At 40.0% G+C, this 14,609-nt stretch overlaps 1 protein-coding gene across 1 annotated transcript in view; it reads left to right on the forward strand.

The window, feature by feature from the left end:
* Window positions 1-2,702: 2,702 nt before the first annotated feature.
* The window catches only part of HIBADH (3-hydroxyisobutyrate dehydrogenase), a 111,560-nt gene continuing 99,653 nt past the window's right edge, over window positions 2,703-14,609 (forward strand). The window contains exon 1 of the mRNA XM_040472379.1: window positions 2,703-2,916. Within this exon, the coding sequence (XP_040328313.1) occupies window positions 2,826-2,916 (91 nt within the window). The 5' untranslated portion in view covers window positions 2,703-2,825. The remainder of the gene's footprint in view (window positions 2,917-14,609) is intronic.

Consider the following 14,609-nt stretch of genomic DNA (forward strand, 5'->3'; position numbering starts at 1 on the left):
TCCTCTGCCTAAAGGGGGTAGCCTTTTACTGGGGCAGTTCCGTCTGTGTCTCTTGGCATTTTTGGGTTTCTAGGTTTTTGTTCGTTTGTTTGTTTGTTTTTTAAGTAGACTCCACACAAAGTGTAGAGCCTACTACAGGGCTTGAACTTACAACCCTGAGACCAGCACCTGAGCTGAGATCAAGAGTCGGGACGCTTCACCAACTGAGCCACCCAGGTGCCCCAGGGTTCTAGTTTTTGGCTTCTCTAGTACACAGTATGGGAGTATAAGGCTAAACAAACACCCAGGAACTTACCTCTGTGTTCCTCTTTGGGTCCTGAGGTCCCTAGCTAGTATGCTGTTTTTCCTCTACTTTTCAGAGTTTCTTTAATTTGCTTTATATATAATGTCCAGAGTTTTTAGTTGTACTTTTTTGGAGGGATAGAGAAAAGTAGACTTACTCCATCTTCCCAGAAGCAGAAGCGAAGAGCCTGTAATGTATTGAAACACAACTTCAAACAAAACTACTTGGCAGAGATCTAGGGAGAAGTTGCAATGCGCTTCAAACAAAGATATCAGGAAGGCAATCAAATAAAGCCAGCCAGAGGCAGTAACAGCCTTTGCAAATACAGTAATATCTGCAAGCACCTCCAGATAGTAATTACGTAAAAATCATAATGTTTATCATAAACATCTATGAAAATCTGAGAGCCTTAATTTGTGAATCAGTATCGGGCTTCTGGGAGGAGATATTGAACTACATGATGTAGGGATATGGAGAAACTGTGACTTATCTCCTGGTTCTGGTTAAGGAAAAAAGAGTCAAATATTTTTAATGCACTCATTCCGTTTTCAAAGCCATCACATTAGTGCTTTCTTTTTTTTAAAGAAAGCACAAATTAAAAAGACCTCATGCCCAGCTTTAGTTCTGCCTGCTCTTTTTTTCTGAGCCCCTTCCCCCTTTCTCTCTTTTGAGTCCTAGTAAAATGTTGTTCATAGGAGGCAACCTTGTGTAAAGAAATACTCATTTTCAAGAAAAGATCCCTATAAACAACCTAGAGGAACAAAAACAGTAGCTCACAATAAAAATGACAAAAACAATCTGATTGGATATAAAATCTCAAGAGGACTGGGATATAAACTTTAGGAGCTGGAGATGAATTGATAGGTTGTCCTGTGTTGAAAACAGCTCTGCTATGTAGGCTGACATAGTTGAAAGGCAGAACGCATTTCAGCAGTTAATTATAGAAATCCGTAGGGCTATGTTTATTGGTTGCAGGAGGTTTATCCCAGCTAAAACCTAAATAAACTGCAAAGAGAGGATCTGGTAGGACATGCTCCAGAAACCAATAAATAGATTTGGGTGAGAACCCAAATCTAGGAGACTGTCCCAGTAGCTGGAATGATTTTTTCCCCCTTGCTTCCTCCCTTCTTCCTTTTGGTTGGTGGAGGGTGGAGGGTTGGGGTGGAGAGACAGCCGAAGACGGGAAATTGTTTTCTTACCAGTTACAAATCTGAACCTTGCACTCTGTACCAGGTTCTGGAAATATTGCTAGCATGCCCAGAAACGTGACAGAATCTGTTTGGAAATTATTCAGTTCCTTTCCTTTCTGTAGGCACTTCCAACTCTTTGCTTTGGAGTGAAGCAAAAATGAAGGTCAAAGTCAAATCTGTTGATTCTGTTACTTAGATTAAAAGGTTGCGTGAGCGCAATCTGGGCAAATGATTAAGTAGAAAGAATTTAGGGAGGGGGTGGACACCCTGGGATTTCTATTCTCCTAGCCACTCCTCACTGCTTTTCTTCCTGTACTACCTTTCCAGCAAAGGTTGCAAGTCTTCCTTTGCATGTCTCACAGCCCTTCGCTGGGGTCAGTGGAGATGGAAAGCGCTGCAATTATTGCCAAAGGGTCCCAAGATTCAAATATGTACACCAAACACCGGCAGAAGAGTGAAGAAATATCTTTGACCCAAACACATTTAGACAACTTTCTGGATTTTCATTTATCCTTAGATTTTGCTTATGAAATGCAGAATTTTCAAACATTAGAGAAATACATATCAGAGAGTACAAGTTGCCAGTAATTCTACCCTTCAAAGAGAACAAGGTTCCCAACTTGTTTTCCTACTCTTTTTCAAATTTATGGAGAAACTGTTGTGTTAAATAAAATCAAATTAATTTAAAAGTTACTACATTTATGGTAGATTTCTGTTGTTCCTCAACCAACAGATGCTCAAAATACAAATACTAACATCAGGAGATCCGCAAATTACTGAAGTTAAACATGGGTCCCTATACTTTAAGAAAAGCTAGTTATTTCTGCTCTTGCCTAAAAATTGCAGCAGCTGCGAACTAAAATTTCGTCTCCGTCTCAGTGGAAGCAACTCACGCCTTTACACCCTCCGAGGGGCGGTTCTGCGAGGTCAAGAGCTCGCTGCAGTGAGCGGCAGTCACCGCCTCTCACACACCCGCTGCGTTTTGATAAACAAGGAGACTCGCGCCCGCTGTCTGTAGAGGAAGGAGGAGCTAGGGGGCGGGGCCAGGCCCTTGATGTGGGTGGGGCTCGAAAAGCCTTCCTATTGGTGGTTAGCGAAGAGAGGGGACCTGAGAATCTGATTGGCCTGGCCCCCTGTTCATAAGCGGATTGACGACCCCTGGCTCGCCGGGCCGCGCCTCTCGGCGTCGCGCTCCTCCCCTCGCGGGTGGGTGCCGACCCCGAACTGCAGAGCGCGTGCGCGCGCGGCCCCACGCCGCGGCGGATCCCGCCCGCTCCGCCGCGCACACTCGCAATCAGTGGGCGAGCCGGGAGCCGCGGAGGTCACCGCGGGGAGGCGGGGGGCCGGGCAGCATGGCAGCCTCCTTACGGCTCCGTGGAGCCGCCTCCGGCCTCCGGTTTTGGAGCCGCCGGCAGCGTCCGGCAGTGGCCAACCTTGCAGTGGGTAAGGACCTCGCGCCTTCTCCCCCAGTCCCTCCTCTGGCTGCCCGCTTCTCGCTCCCTGACGGCAGAAGAGGTGTTTTCACGGGAGGCGCTGCGGTTGGATCCGGGCTTAAAACCCCCAATTTTGGCTGGTCCCAAGGCCTGGCCTCTTCTGCGGCTACCTCTCGCACAGCTAGTGCTTCGTCCCCACTACCCCCGCCCGGGATCCAGATGAATGGCGTTCAGCGTCTTTTTTTCGAGACTTAAGGGGTGGGAAGAGGTGGGCTTAAGGGAGGAGAATTTGGCTCCGGGGCGTGCTTTTTGGAGTTAGGAATCCGAGGACAATTGGGAGGGCCCAACCCCAAGGGCGACCGGCCATCTACCCCTGCAACTCCTGGGCTTACAGCTCCCGTTGACCTTTCAACTCCCCCCCCCCCCCCAGGGTGCACCCTGGCAGGCGAACCTTTGGCATCGGGGCTTGATTTTTGTTTAACCACCTTAATCGCGTAGGATGGTCTTACACAAGTGGTTGTGTATACAAACCAGGTGACAAGTCCAGTAAAGTTTTAAGTCACTTTTGATTAGCAAGGCGGGCCGCCGCTGCAGCCCTTTCTTTGCACTTCTGTCAAATTATTAACCGAGACACTTTCAGCGTCCTCAAAATTTTGGCCTGAAGCTATTCTGTTCCTTCCCCCGCATACCATTTTAAGTTATGACAGCTAATCATCGGCTTAGGAAGAGGCAGGTTTTAGATCCTCAGAGATCTAATCTTTGTCAGTTTTCTGGTGAAGAGCTGGAATGAATTAGGGCATCGCAGCAGGATTTGGAAAGTAGTTCTTGATTCTTCTTCATTCTTCCTCATTCTTGCATTTCTACTACACAGTTCTACTAATTGAAAAATTGGTTGAGGGGTGCCTGGGTGGCGCAGTCGGTTAAGCGTCCGACTTCAGCCAGGTCACGATCTCATGGTCTGTGAGTTCGAGCCCCGCGTCAGGCTCTGGGCTGACGGCTCGGAGCCTGGAGCCTGTTTCTGATTCTGTGTCTCCCTCTCTCTCTGCCCCTCCCCCGTTCATGCTCTGTCTCTCTCTGTCCCAAAAATAAATAAACGTTGAAAAAAAAAATTAAAAAAAAAAAAAGAAAAATTGGTTGATTTGTGGGGATACTGCCATTGTAATAAATAGTGGCAGTAATAGTTCTTTCAATTCATGCTTTCAGTAAGAGTTTGAGAGTTTTAACAATGCATTGTTGAGCAGTTTCATACCCAGGATTTTTTTTTTTTTTAAAGCCTTGGTATTAATTTTTTCTGATCACTTAAAACTGTAGCAGGCTGGGAACTTAGTTCTTAATAGCTCCCCTTCCTCCCGCTGGGTAAAACCTAAGAACAGTGAATTTCCTATCTGGCTTAAGACAGTCAGGCTCCATGTGATTCAAGAGAACAGATGTCTGATACAGAATCACGATAACAAGATACAAACTTACAGAATCTGCTAAACTTGAGTGGAACCACTGTTTGAGCTAACATGTATGTATTGAGCTACAAAAAAAATGCCTCCCACTTTGGAGATACTTAAAAAGTATATATATTAGTCACTTCTCCACAGTACTAAATGTAGCACCAGTTTTCACATGAATGTGCTATTCTTTCAGTTTTGATTAGCCAGGGAAGACATATGTGCTGTTTAGTGGTTTTACAAGGTGTTCTAATGATATTTTAATGAACCTTTGATGTACCCTTTAGAGTTATGAAAGTTCTTTCAAAAGGGCCGGAGGCCTAAAACTGTCATACTTGCCTCTAAACTCGATGGGTCTACTTCACAATGCTGGCTAGGCATATAATCTTCTTCTTTAGGTTCTTTGACCCAAAGGTGTATGAATATAGATTGATGATAAATTTTAAATATTTCATTTTTTGGTGATTACTTAAAACTTCAACAATTGTTTTTACTCAGTGGAATTGTTTTAAATGTTTCTGTTAACTTTACTAAATTTACTTTTATGTTAATTTTTTTTGAAATTGAAGTCTTAAAAATTTTTTTTTAAAGTTTTACGTGCAAATTTAGAGTCTAGGGACATAAAGAAAAAGAACATGTTCAAATAGTAACATTATTTAGTGTTCTGAATTATGTGGGATACTTGTTTCCATATTATGTTTAGGATGGTTATATCATGGATGATACCATTGGAAAGATCCATACAATTTATTTACTAAAAAAAAAAAAAAAAAAAAAGACCTAAATGTTGCCGATTAATAGCATATCTTAATTTTAAAATGTTTAAAGCATCACAAAGGAAAAATAAAAGAAATATTAAGCTGTACATATATTACTATTTTATCACCATTTATTAAAAAGTTTTGTTTTGGGGGGCACCTGGGTGGCTCAGTTAAGCGTCTGACTTGTGCTCAGGTCATGATCACGCGGTTTGTTAGTTCGAGCCCCACATTGGGCTCTGTGCTGACGGCTCAGAGCCTGGAGCCTGCTTCGGATTCTGTGTCTCCCTCTCTCTGCCCCTCCCCTGCTCACGGTCTGTCTCTCTCTGTCTCTCAATAATAAATAAATGTTAAAAAAAATTAAAAAAAACCCTCCCAATTATAGGTCCTTTGTATTTATTGTGACTCATCAGCATGTACATGGAAAAATAATTTGTATCAGGGGCGCCTGGGTGGCGCAGTCGGTTGGGCGTCCGACTTCAGCCAGGTCACGATCTCGCGGTCCGGGAGTTCGAGCCCCGCGTCGGGCTCTGGGCTGATGGCTCAGAGCCTGGAGCCTGTTTCCGATTCTGTGTCTCCCTCTCTCTCTGCCCCTCCCCCGTTCATGCTCTGTCTCTCTCTCTCTGTCCCAAAAATAAATAAACGTTGAAAAAAAAATTTTTTTAAAAAATAAAAAAAAAATAATTTGTATCAGGTCATCTTAAAATGACCACCTAACCAAAGGTGGAATGGGAAAATTAACCAGCATCATGTGCAGAAATGGGAATAAGTTTTTAAAATTACTGGCTCTTTTTTGTATGTATGAAATCTATTTTCGGTTTTCAATTTCAAAATATTCTCTATTTTCAAAGGAACACATACTATAAATGAAATATGTGGTGTTTTTCCCTTAAACCTCTAGGGTTGTACACGACACTCTGAAAAGCTCCGTGTTGTCCTTGGACCGAAAGTTGACCTTAGGCTGGTGAGATTACGTAGGGAGGATATGTATTTCTAAAATGTCTTGACTGAAATGATAAAGGTCTTTGTAGAGTAAGTCACCACCCTTAGTTTGGTAATAGTATTAAAGCAAATAAAATAGTTCAGACATAATATCATGTGATAGAGTAGGATACAAAATCGTGTATACCTTATAATCTCACAATATAATGAGGAATTGCACTTAAAAGACTGGAAGGGCTGTGCAAAATGCTAATAGTGGTTATTTTTGTGTAGTGAGGTAAGCTCTTCCCCTTACCATGATACTTTTCATATTTTCCAGTTTTCTTCAATTTTTGCATTTTGAAATTTAGAGTAGCCTGGTTTTTGGTAGAACTGAATATTACCAAGACATGGATAGCTTTGCCCCTGTCTCACTGGAGAAAAAGAACATAACTTATAAATTTATATCTGTGGATTTAGAAACTAATGTTGCCAAATTTTGTAGCTGGTTTCTTTATCATTCAACCAATGACACCTGTGTATCATGTTGACTGATTTTCTGCCAGCCCGATTATAGCTTTGGTCTAATTCTGCTGTTTCTACGAACATTGATGTGTGTGGCTTATTTAAAGGAAGATATATTATTTAAGTTTGAAAGCTTTTAGGGTAATAATTCTGTTATACTTATTTGAATTTCTACCTTTTTGGGAGCATATTCTTTTTTAAAAAAAAATGTTTATTTCCTTTGAGAGAGAGAGCACACACACATACACACACACACACACACGTGTGAGCAGGCATGGATCAGAAAGTGAGGGAGAGAGAGAATCCGAAACAGGCTCTGTGCTGTCAGCGCAGAGCCCGATACAGGGCTTGATCCCATGAACCGTGAGATCGTGACCTGAGTTGAAATTAAGAATCAGGTACTTAACCAACTGAGCTATCCAAGCACCCCGGAAGCATATATAAATATTGTCTGAACACTCCTGATGCTTCATCTTAACTAAGAGCTTCTTTCTTTAGATAGAGAGCATCCCCTAAAATACTCCCTATCCCTTTTTCTAACACTCTGGCTCTCCTTACCTGCTAGGCAAAATGGGAATTTGGCCTAGGACTTGTACCCCAGTGCTGCTGCTTGACTACTGGACAGTGAAAGTAACAAAGTCAAGTAACTTATTGACTCTCATGTGCCAGTCACCATTTGACGCTTTGCATGTATTATCTCAAGCAGTCCTTAAGTATCTTCAGGTAACCTGAACTAGTTACTCTTGTTGATAAAACTTAATGGTTAGAGAAGTTAAGTAACTTGTCGGTTCAAGGGCACACATCTAAGAACTGACCTTGCCTAGATAGGAACCTAGGTCTTCTAAATTCAGAGTTCTTAAATAGGATCAGTAAATGCTCTCTTCTCTTTTGACATTAAATCATATAATTATACTTGCCTTTTCTGTCTTTGCTCCAAGCAAAGGTGAAACGAAGAGAACAACTGAGGCCATAGCTGGGCCTCAACTTGAACAACTTACATCAACACTCTACTTCAGCTCATCCAAAATATCATTGCTAGAAATTCTATACTGTCAATATTTCAAAAGTTGAACTAGTCTTCTGGTTAATATCCCCCCCGCCCCACCATTCTGTTAACCAACATGCTGTATATCATCATCCTTACACTTGGTCCTGTGACCCCCTTTTCTTCCCCCAAATACATAGACACTTTTCTGCTCCCTCATTTCGTTAAGTCCTCTCTAGGTTTGTCTCTATCCAGCTGAGACTTCAGACTTATTTATAATCAGGGATTTCAGCAATGCCTTTAACAGCATTCTGGGTATTATTTTTTCTCCACCTCCTGCTCTTATTCTGGGTAACTTCTGTTGTCTGTGGTCTGTGTTCTTCTTGGCTGCCACTTAAGTAGTGTTACTGATAGTCACAGAAATTTGCTGATTAGATACAATCCTTTTGTTAATTTCTAGTTCATTCTCTCTTCCATATTCAGATTACTCACAGCATTTCCAAATATTTTATTCAGGGCTGTCAGTCTGTGGAACCAGTCAGATGTAGAGAGATGGCATCACAATGATTGGTTTAGTTATTTTTTTTTAAGCTTATTTATTTATTTTGAGAGAGAGAGAGAGAGAGAGAGAGAGAGAGAGAACCCAAAGCAGGCTCCATACCATCAGTGTGAGCCTGATGCAGGTCTTGAACTCACACACCACAAGATCATGACCTGAGTTGAAGTTGGGATTCTTACCCGACTGAGCCACCTAGATGTCCCATGATTGGCTTAGTTATTTGGAACTTGACCCTGGGTCTGGGAGGAAGGGATATTAGAGAGTCAACCTGCAATGTTCAATGGTTGCTGTAACACATTATCTTTGCTGGATCTACTTTATCACAATCTTTATGTTGTAATTGCTTCAGAACTGACTTTTATCCCCATATGCCCATTTGATGAAACCTCTCTCTAGTCATTCACTAGTATAACATTATTAAACACTCATTATATGCCAATTCATCTATTTTACTTTATTATAAAAGTAGTTACAAAAGTTATATGCACATGGTAAAAACTCAAAAGATTGTAAAAAATAGTCTTTTCTCTAACTCTGACCCATCATTCTACCTCTCTAGATGTAACTACTGTCTCTTACATACTCTTACAGAAATTTAGTAAAAGTTAATGCATATGTATTCTTTTCTTTCCTTGTACATGGCATGTTATTATGTATAATGCTCTTTATCTTTTTTTGGCTAAATGACCTATCCTGGAGAATTTTTCATTATACTTTTAGATAACACATTCTTTTGAACATCTGTATAATCTGTCATTGTATCGATTTTCTGTGGATTATCAAGCGTCCTCTTAATGTATATTTAGTTTTTATGAATTAAGTGTCCTGTTAATGTGTTTTTAGTTTACAGTTTTTCTGCTGTTACAAATAATACTATGATAAAATACATTTTTGTGTTCAGAGTTTATATGTAGTATGAGTCAGCAAATTATGGCCTATAGCTGGGCCCCTGTTTTCGTAAATAAAATTGTATTGGAATACAAGCACAATCATTTGTTTATAGCTTGTCTCTGGCTGCTTTAAAACTAGAGTGGATGAGTTGAATAGCGTGACATAGGCCTCTTGGCCCAGAAAGCTGAATTTTTACCTGACCCTTTAAGAAAAACTGTGCTGAGCCCTCAGTATAGCATAAATTCCTAGACATGGAATTACTGCCTCAGAGTACATGCATTTTGTTTTTTTTCTTTTTAAAAAATTTTTTTTAATGTTTATTTTTGAGAGAGAGAGAGAGACAGAGCGTGAGCAGGGGAGGGGCAGAGAGAGAGGGAGACACAATCCGAAGCAGACTCCGGGCTCTGAGCTGTCAGCACAGAGCCCGACAGAGTACATGCATTTTAAATTTAAATTTCATAATAAAATTCAGTTGTAGATCATTTTTTTCAAATTGCCATCCAGCAAGCTAACCTCATATGTAATTCTGCAGTGTGTGTGCATGTTTTCTTCAGTCCTTCCTTGCTAGTAGTCTTACCAGAGAAAGAAATTTGTTCATCTGATAGGTGAAAAACAGTATTACATTGCTTTGTTTTATAGTATTCCAATTATGACAGAATTGAGTGTACTTTTAAAATGTTGTCATCTACATATTTTCTGTTATTTTGTGATTTTTGTCTACTTTAAAAATGGATTATTCATAATTTTCTTCTCGATTTTAAAGAGCTGTTTGCGTATAAACTAAAGTAATGCTATGTCTATTTTGTGTTGCAAGTGTTTTTCCTAGTTATTTCTATTTAGTCATGTTTGTGGTATTTTTTCCATATAGATATGCTAAGTTTTTTTCCCCTTTGTTTTATTATGAAAAGTTTCAAGCAAAAGTATTCAAAGAATAATACATGTATATCTATGTACTCTTTGCTTAGAGTCAACAGTTGCTACCATTTTGCCATATTTGCTTTATTTTTTTCCAAATATATTCATGTCCTGCCTGCATCATTTAAAAGTAAAATGCAGATATCATGACACTTCAACCTAAATAACGCAGGGTGAATCTCCGTAGAATAAGGACGGTCTTCTCCATAACGAAACCATCACTGAAGATAATTAGCATTTCCATGACATGCTTTTATATCCAGTTCGTATTTAAAATTCCATAATTTTCTTAAGAAGAGTATCTTTTATAGCTTTTTCTTTTCTTTTTTTCCAAATCATGATCCGTTCAAACTTCACCCATTGCATTTGGTTGATGTATCACTTTAATATCTTTTATTTGAGAATTGTCTTGTTTGTTCTGTAAACATGTTGATTTTTTAAAAACAGCTTTATTGCAGGGCACTTGGGTGGCTCAGTCAGTTAAGTGTCTGCCTATTGATATTGGCACTGGTCGTGGGATCAAGCTGTGGCAGGCTCTGTGCTGAGCGTGGAGTGTGCTTTGGATTCTCTCCTCCCTCTCTTTCTGCCCCTCTCCTTCTCATGCTTTCTCAGTCTCAAAATAAATAAAGATAAACTTAAAAAAAACAGCTTTATTGTAATATAGTTGACTTATAATAAACTGTACATATTTAAAGTACACAATTTGATGAGTTTTGATATATGTATTTACCTGTGAAATCATCACCTCAATCAAGATAGTCAACACTCTTCCAGATTTCCTCCTGTCCCTTTACATACACAAATACTTGTAGTTATGTATTTTCACTGGATAGATTCCTACCTTGACAGTTGTTCCAGTACTTTAAAGATGATGCTATACTGTGTTCTCACTTGCTTTGTTTCTGACAAGAAATCTGCCTTATCTTTGTTCCTCTGTATATAATATCTTTTCCTCCGGCTGCTTTTGAACATTTAGATTATGATGTATCTTGGTATAGTCGTGTTTAAGTTTCTTCTGTTGGGGTTCATTGAACCTGTTGAATTTTGTGGTGAAGATTTATAGTTCTCATAAAATTTGGACATTTAAAAATTAAAAAAAAAATTTAAATATTTATTTTTGAGAGGGAGGAATAGAGTGCGAGTTGGGGAGGGGCAGACAGAGAGGGAGACACAATCTGAAGCAGGCTCCAGGCTCTGAGCTGTCAGCACAGAGCCCGTTGTGGAGCTTGAAATCCTGAACCGTGAGATCATGACCTGAGCTGAAGTTGGACGCTTAATTGACTGAGCCACCCAGGCGCCCCAATAATTTTCATCTTACACATGGTCATTTTCATCTTGCAAAATTCAATTTTGGGTCTTTTTGTATCTTCCTATCTCTACTTTTAGAATATATGAACTACAGTTCTTACAACTTTTAATAGTCTTGTTCTCTAATTTTAATATCTTTGTCAGTTCAGGGTTGGCTTCTTTTTTTTTTTTTTTTTTTTTTAATTTTTTTTTTTCAATTTTTTTTTATTTTTGGGATAGTGAGAGACAGAGCATGAACGGGGGAGGGGCAGAGAGAGAGGGAGACACAGAATCGGAAACAGGCTCCAGGCTCTGAGCCATCAGCCCAGAGCCTGACGCGGGGCTCGAACTCACGGAGCGCGAGATCGTGACCTGGCTGAAGTCGGACGCTTAACCGACTGCGCCACCCAGGCGCCCCTTCTTTTTGACTTCTAAATGTTGACGTTCTTATATGTATATATGTATATATATGTATATATATGTATATATATACACACACACACTACACACACACACACACACACACACACACACACACATACACACATATACACACATATATATATATACACACACACATATATATATATACACATCCCAGGCAGGCTCCACACTGTGAGCTCAGAGCCCTGACATGGGGCTCGATCTCATGACCATGAGATCATGACCTGAGCTGAAACCAAGAGTCACACGCTTAACCAGCTGAGCCATGCAGGCTCCCCTGTTCTTCAGTCTCTTTAACTCTACTCTCATTTGGCAGTTTTATCAACTGCCATGATTTCAGTTCTCACCTTAAAGCAGATTGTTACCAAATATGTCTCTTTCTCATTCTATCTCTGAGATGATTATAATTAGTTATCATATTTCTAAGTCTGTGGGACATCTTTCAGCTCATTGACAGTTCACAGTTACTTTAATTAAAATGGAGATGGTCCTTTTTCGATTTCTCCACTTAGGTTATTGATAGCATTATTTTCTTGCTGTCACCTTTGATCTTTTCCTTATTTTAGTCCATAATCCAATCTACTGCTATGTCCTTTTACTTCTTTGAAACATCTTGAAATATTTCTCATTTCTGTCTTTTCTATGGCCACCATCTTTTATTAACTCTGACCTTATTTATGAACTGAATGTTTGGGGGCGCCCCCCCCCCATATGTTGAAATCCTAATCCCCCATGTGATGGTATTAGGAGTTGGGACCTTTGGGAAGTAATTCGGTTCTAAGGGTGGAGACCTAATGAATGGGATTAGTATCCTTAGAGACAATAGAGCTCATCCTCTCACTCTATGCTCTGTACCATTTGAGGATATAAGAAGATGGCCATATACAAGCCAGGAAGTGGGCTCTCTCCAGACACTGGATCTGTTGCCACCTTGATCTTGGATGTTCTGGCTTCCAGAACTGTGAGAAGTAAATGTTAGTTGTTTAAGCCATTCAGTCTATGGTATATTTGTTATAGCAGCTCAAATGGACAAAGACAGACCTATAGTAGTATTACTATTATATTTATGTTAGTCTTTGTATTAGTCCCAATAGTTTATTTTTGCTTTTGTTACCCTTGAGGAGACATATCTAGAAAAATGTTGCTAAGGCCGACAGTGTCAAAGAGATTGCTGCCTGTGGCACTACTTCTTGCTTACAAAATATAGTCAGATTGTTTAGCATGCTTCCCAGCCTTCCACATTATGGTTGCATTGTTTGTTTCAATCTTAATTTTTGTTGTTTTGTTTCTTTGTGCATCCTCTAGGAAGAACGGAGGGCAGTGTCATACAGTGGTTAAAAGTGAAGAACCTAGAGTCAGATTTGACTGAATTTGAGTCTTGGCATTATAGTTTAGTAAGGTCTTGGGCATTTTATTTAAATTCACTAAGTGTCACGGCTTTCAACTGAAAGGCATAATGATAAGATATGATGACAGTGCTATTTATAAAGTGCTTAGTATCTGGAAAGGAATCAAATTGCCAAGAATATTAATGTTTACTGTTACTAATTTTTTTTTCTTGGCTTTCCTATTTCCTTGCATATACTCATGTTCCTTTTTTATATGGAGTTCCCTTCCTTCCTACTCTCCTTTCCATTTGAAATCCTAAAATACTCAGGTCAACTGCTGTCTTCTTTAAGTGCCAACCAGATGAGTTCTCCATTATGTCAGCACTGTTTTTTATACTTCATCCTTGACTTTCTTGTGTTAGTGTTCATGTACGTAGTTTATTTCCTTTTGGATTTTAAGCTTGTTGAAAGCAAGGACTGTATGTCATTGTGTCTCCTGTGGCATCTGGCATGGTACATCGGAGAGTTGCTTCATATTTGTTGAGTGTGTGAATGAATTGTGGTTCTGCCATACTTATTGTTTGACCTAGAGTGAGGTGCCTGTTAAATGGACTGTCTACAAATCACAGTCTTCCTAATTTCTAATGTTTTTAGTTAAATTACACCTTTCTAAGCTTAATACCATTGTGTGGCACAATAGTTATTAGCATTATTAGTTATCAGTGTTAGAGTTCTCATACAAAGTATACTTCTCATCTATTTAATATCAAAATAAAATTTCAATTAGGTGTCATTTCTCTGTCATTGAACCCCTGGTGGACCAGAAAGTCAGACACAGGACTCCTATTATACCCACTGTGTTAAACTTAGCACTGCTAAGGTGATGCTGCACAAGAATAATGCCCATATTTAACAGAAATGTTAGAGTCAATCATCAAGTGTAGGAATTAAATAAGCTTCTAACCCAAGAAGACCTCTATTTCTTTTTCTTTTCTTTTTTAAGATTTTATTTTTAAGTAATCTCTACAATGTGGGGCTTGAACTCACAAGATCCAGATCCAGAGTCACACTCTCCACCAGCTGACCCAGCTAGGTGCCCCGGAAGATCTCTACTTCTTAAGCTTTAGGGCTTCAAATAATTTGCTTTCAGTCAGGCTAATTGCATTTAGATTAAATTGAAGGAAGAGGGGCGCCTGGGTGGCTCAGCCGGTTAAGCGTCTGACATCAGCTCAGGTCATGATCTCACAGTCCGTGAGTTCAAGCCCCACGTGGGGCTCTGTGCTGACAGCTCGGAGCCTGGAGCCTGCTTTGGATTCTGTGTCTCCCTCTCTCTCTCTCTCTCTGCCCCTCCCCTGCTCATGCTCTGTCTCTCTCTATCTCAAAAATAAATAAAAACATTAAAAAAAAATTTTAAAAAAAATTGAAGGAAGAGCAGGGATTCATCAGTTGAGAGGACCTGGAACTGAAAGGGTGACAGTGATTAGTTGGTATGCTACACGGTTTTATCATGGGAGTCTTTGGGAGACAGGAGAAATAAAGCTGGGAATGACCAGGGAAAGGGCGAGTGAAGTTGTTTCTTCTCTCAGTAGTCTGGGAGCTTTTCGAGGGCAAGGACTGTATGTGTCTCGCTTCTGTCTATCTTTGAACTCTA

This window comes from Herpailurus yagouaroundi, unplaced genomic scaffold, assembly GCF_014898765.1.
Source record: "Herpailurus yagouaroundi ecotype Mexico unplaced genomic scaffold, PumYag 100, whole genome shotgun sequence".
NCBI classification, from domain to species: Eukaryota; Metazoa; Chordata; class Mammalia; order Carnivora; family Felidae; genus Herpailurus; species Herpailurus yagouaroundi.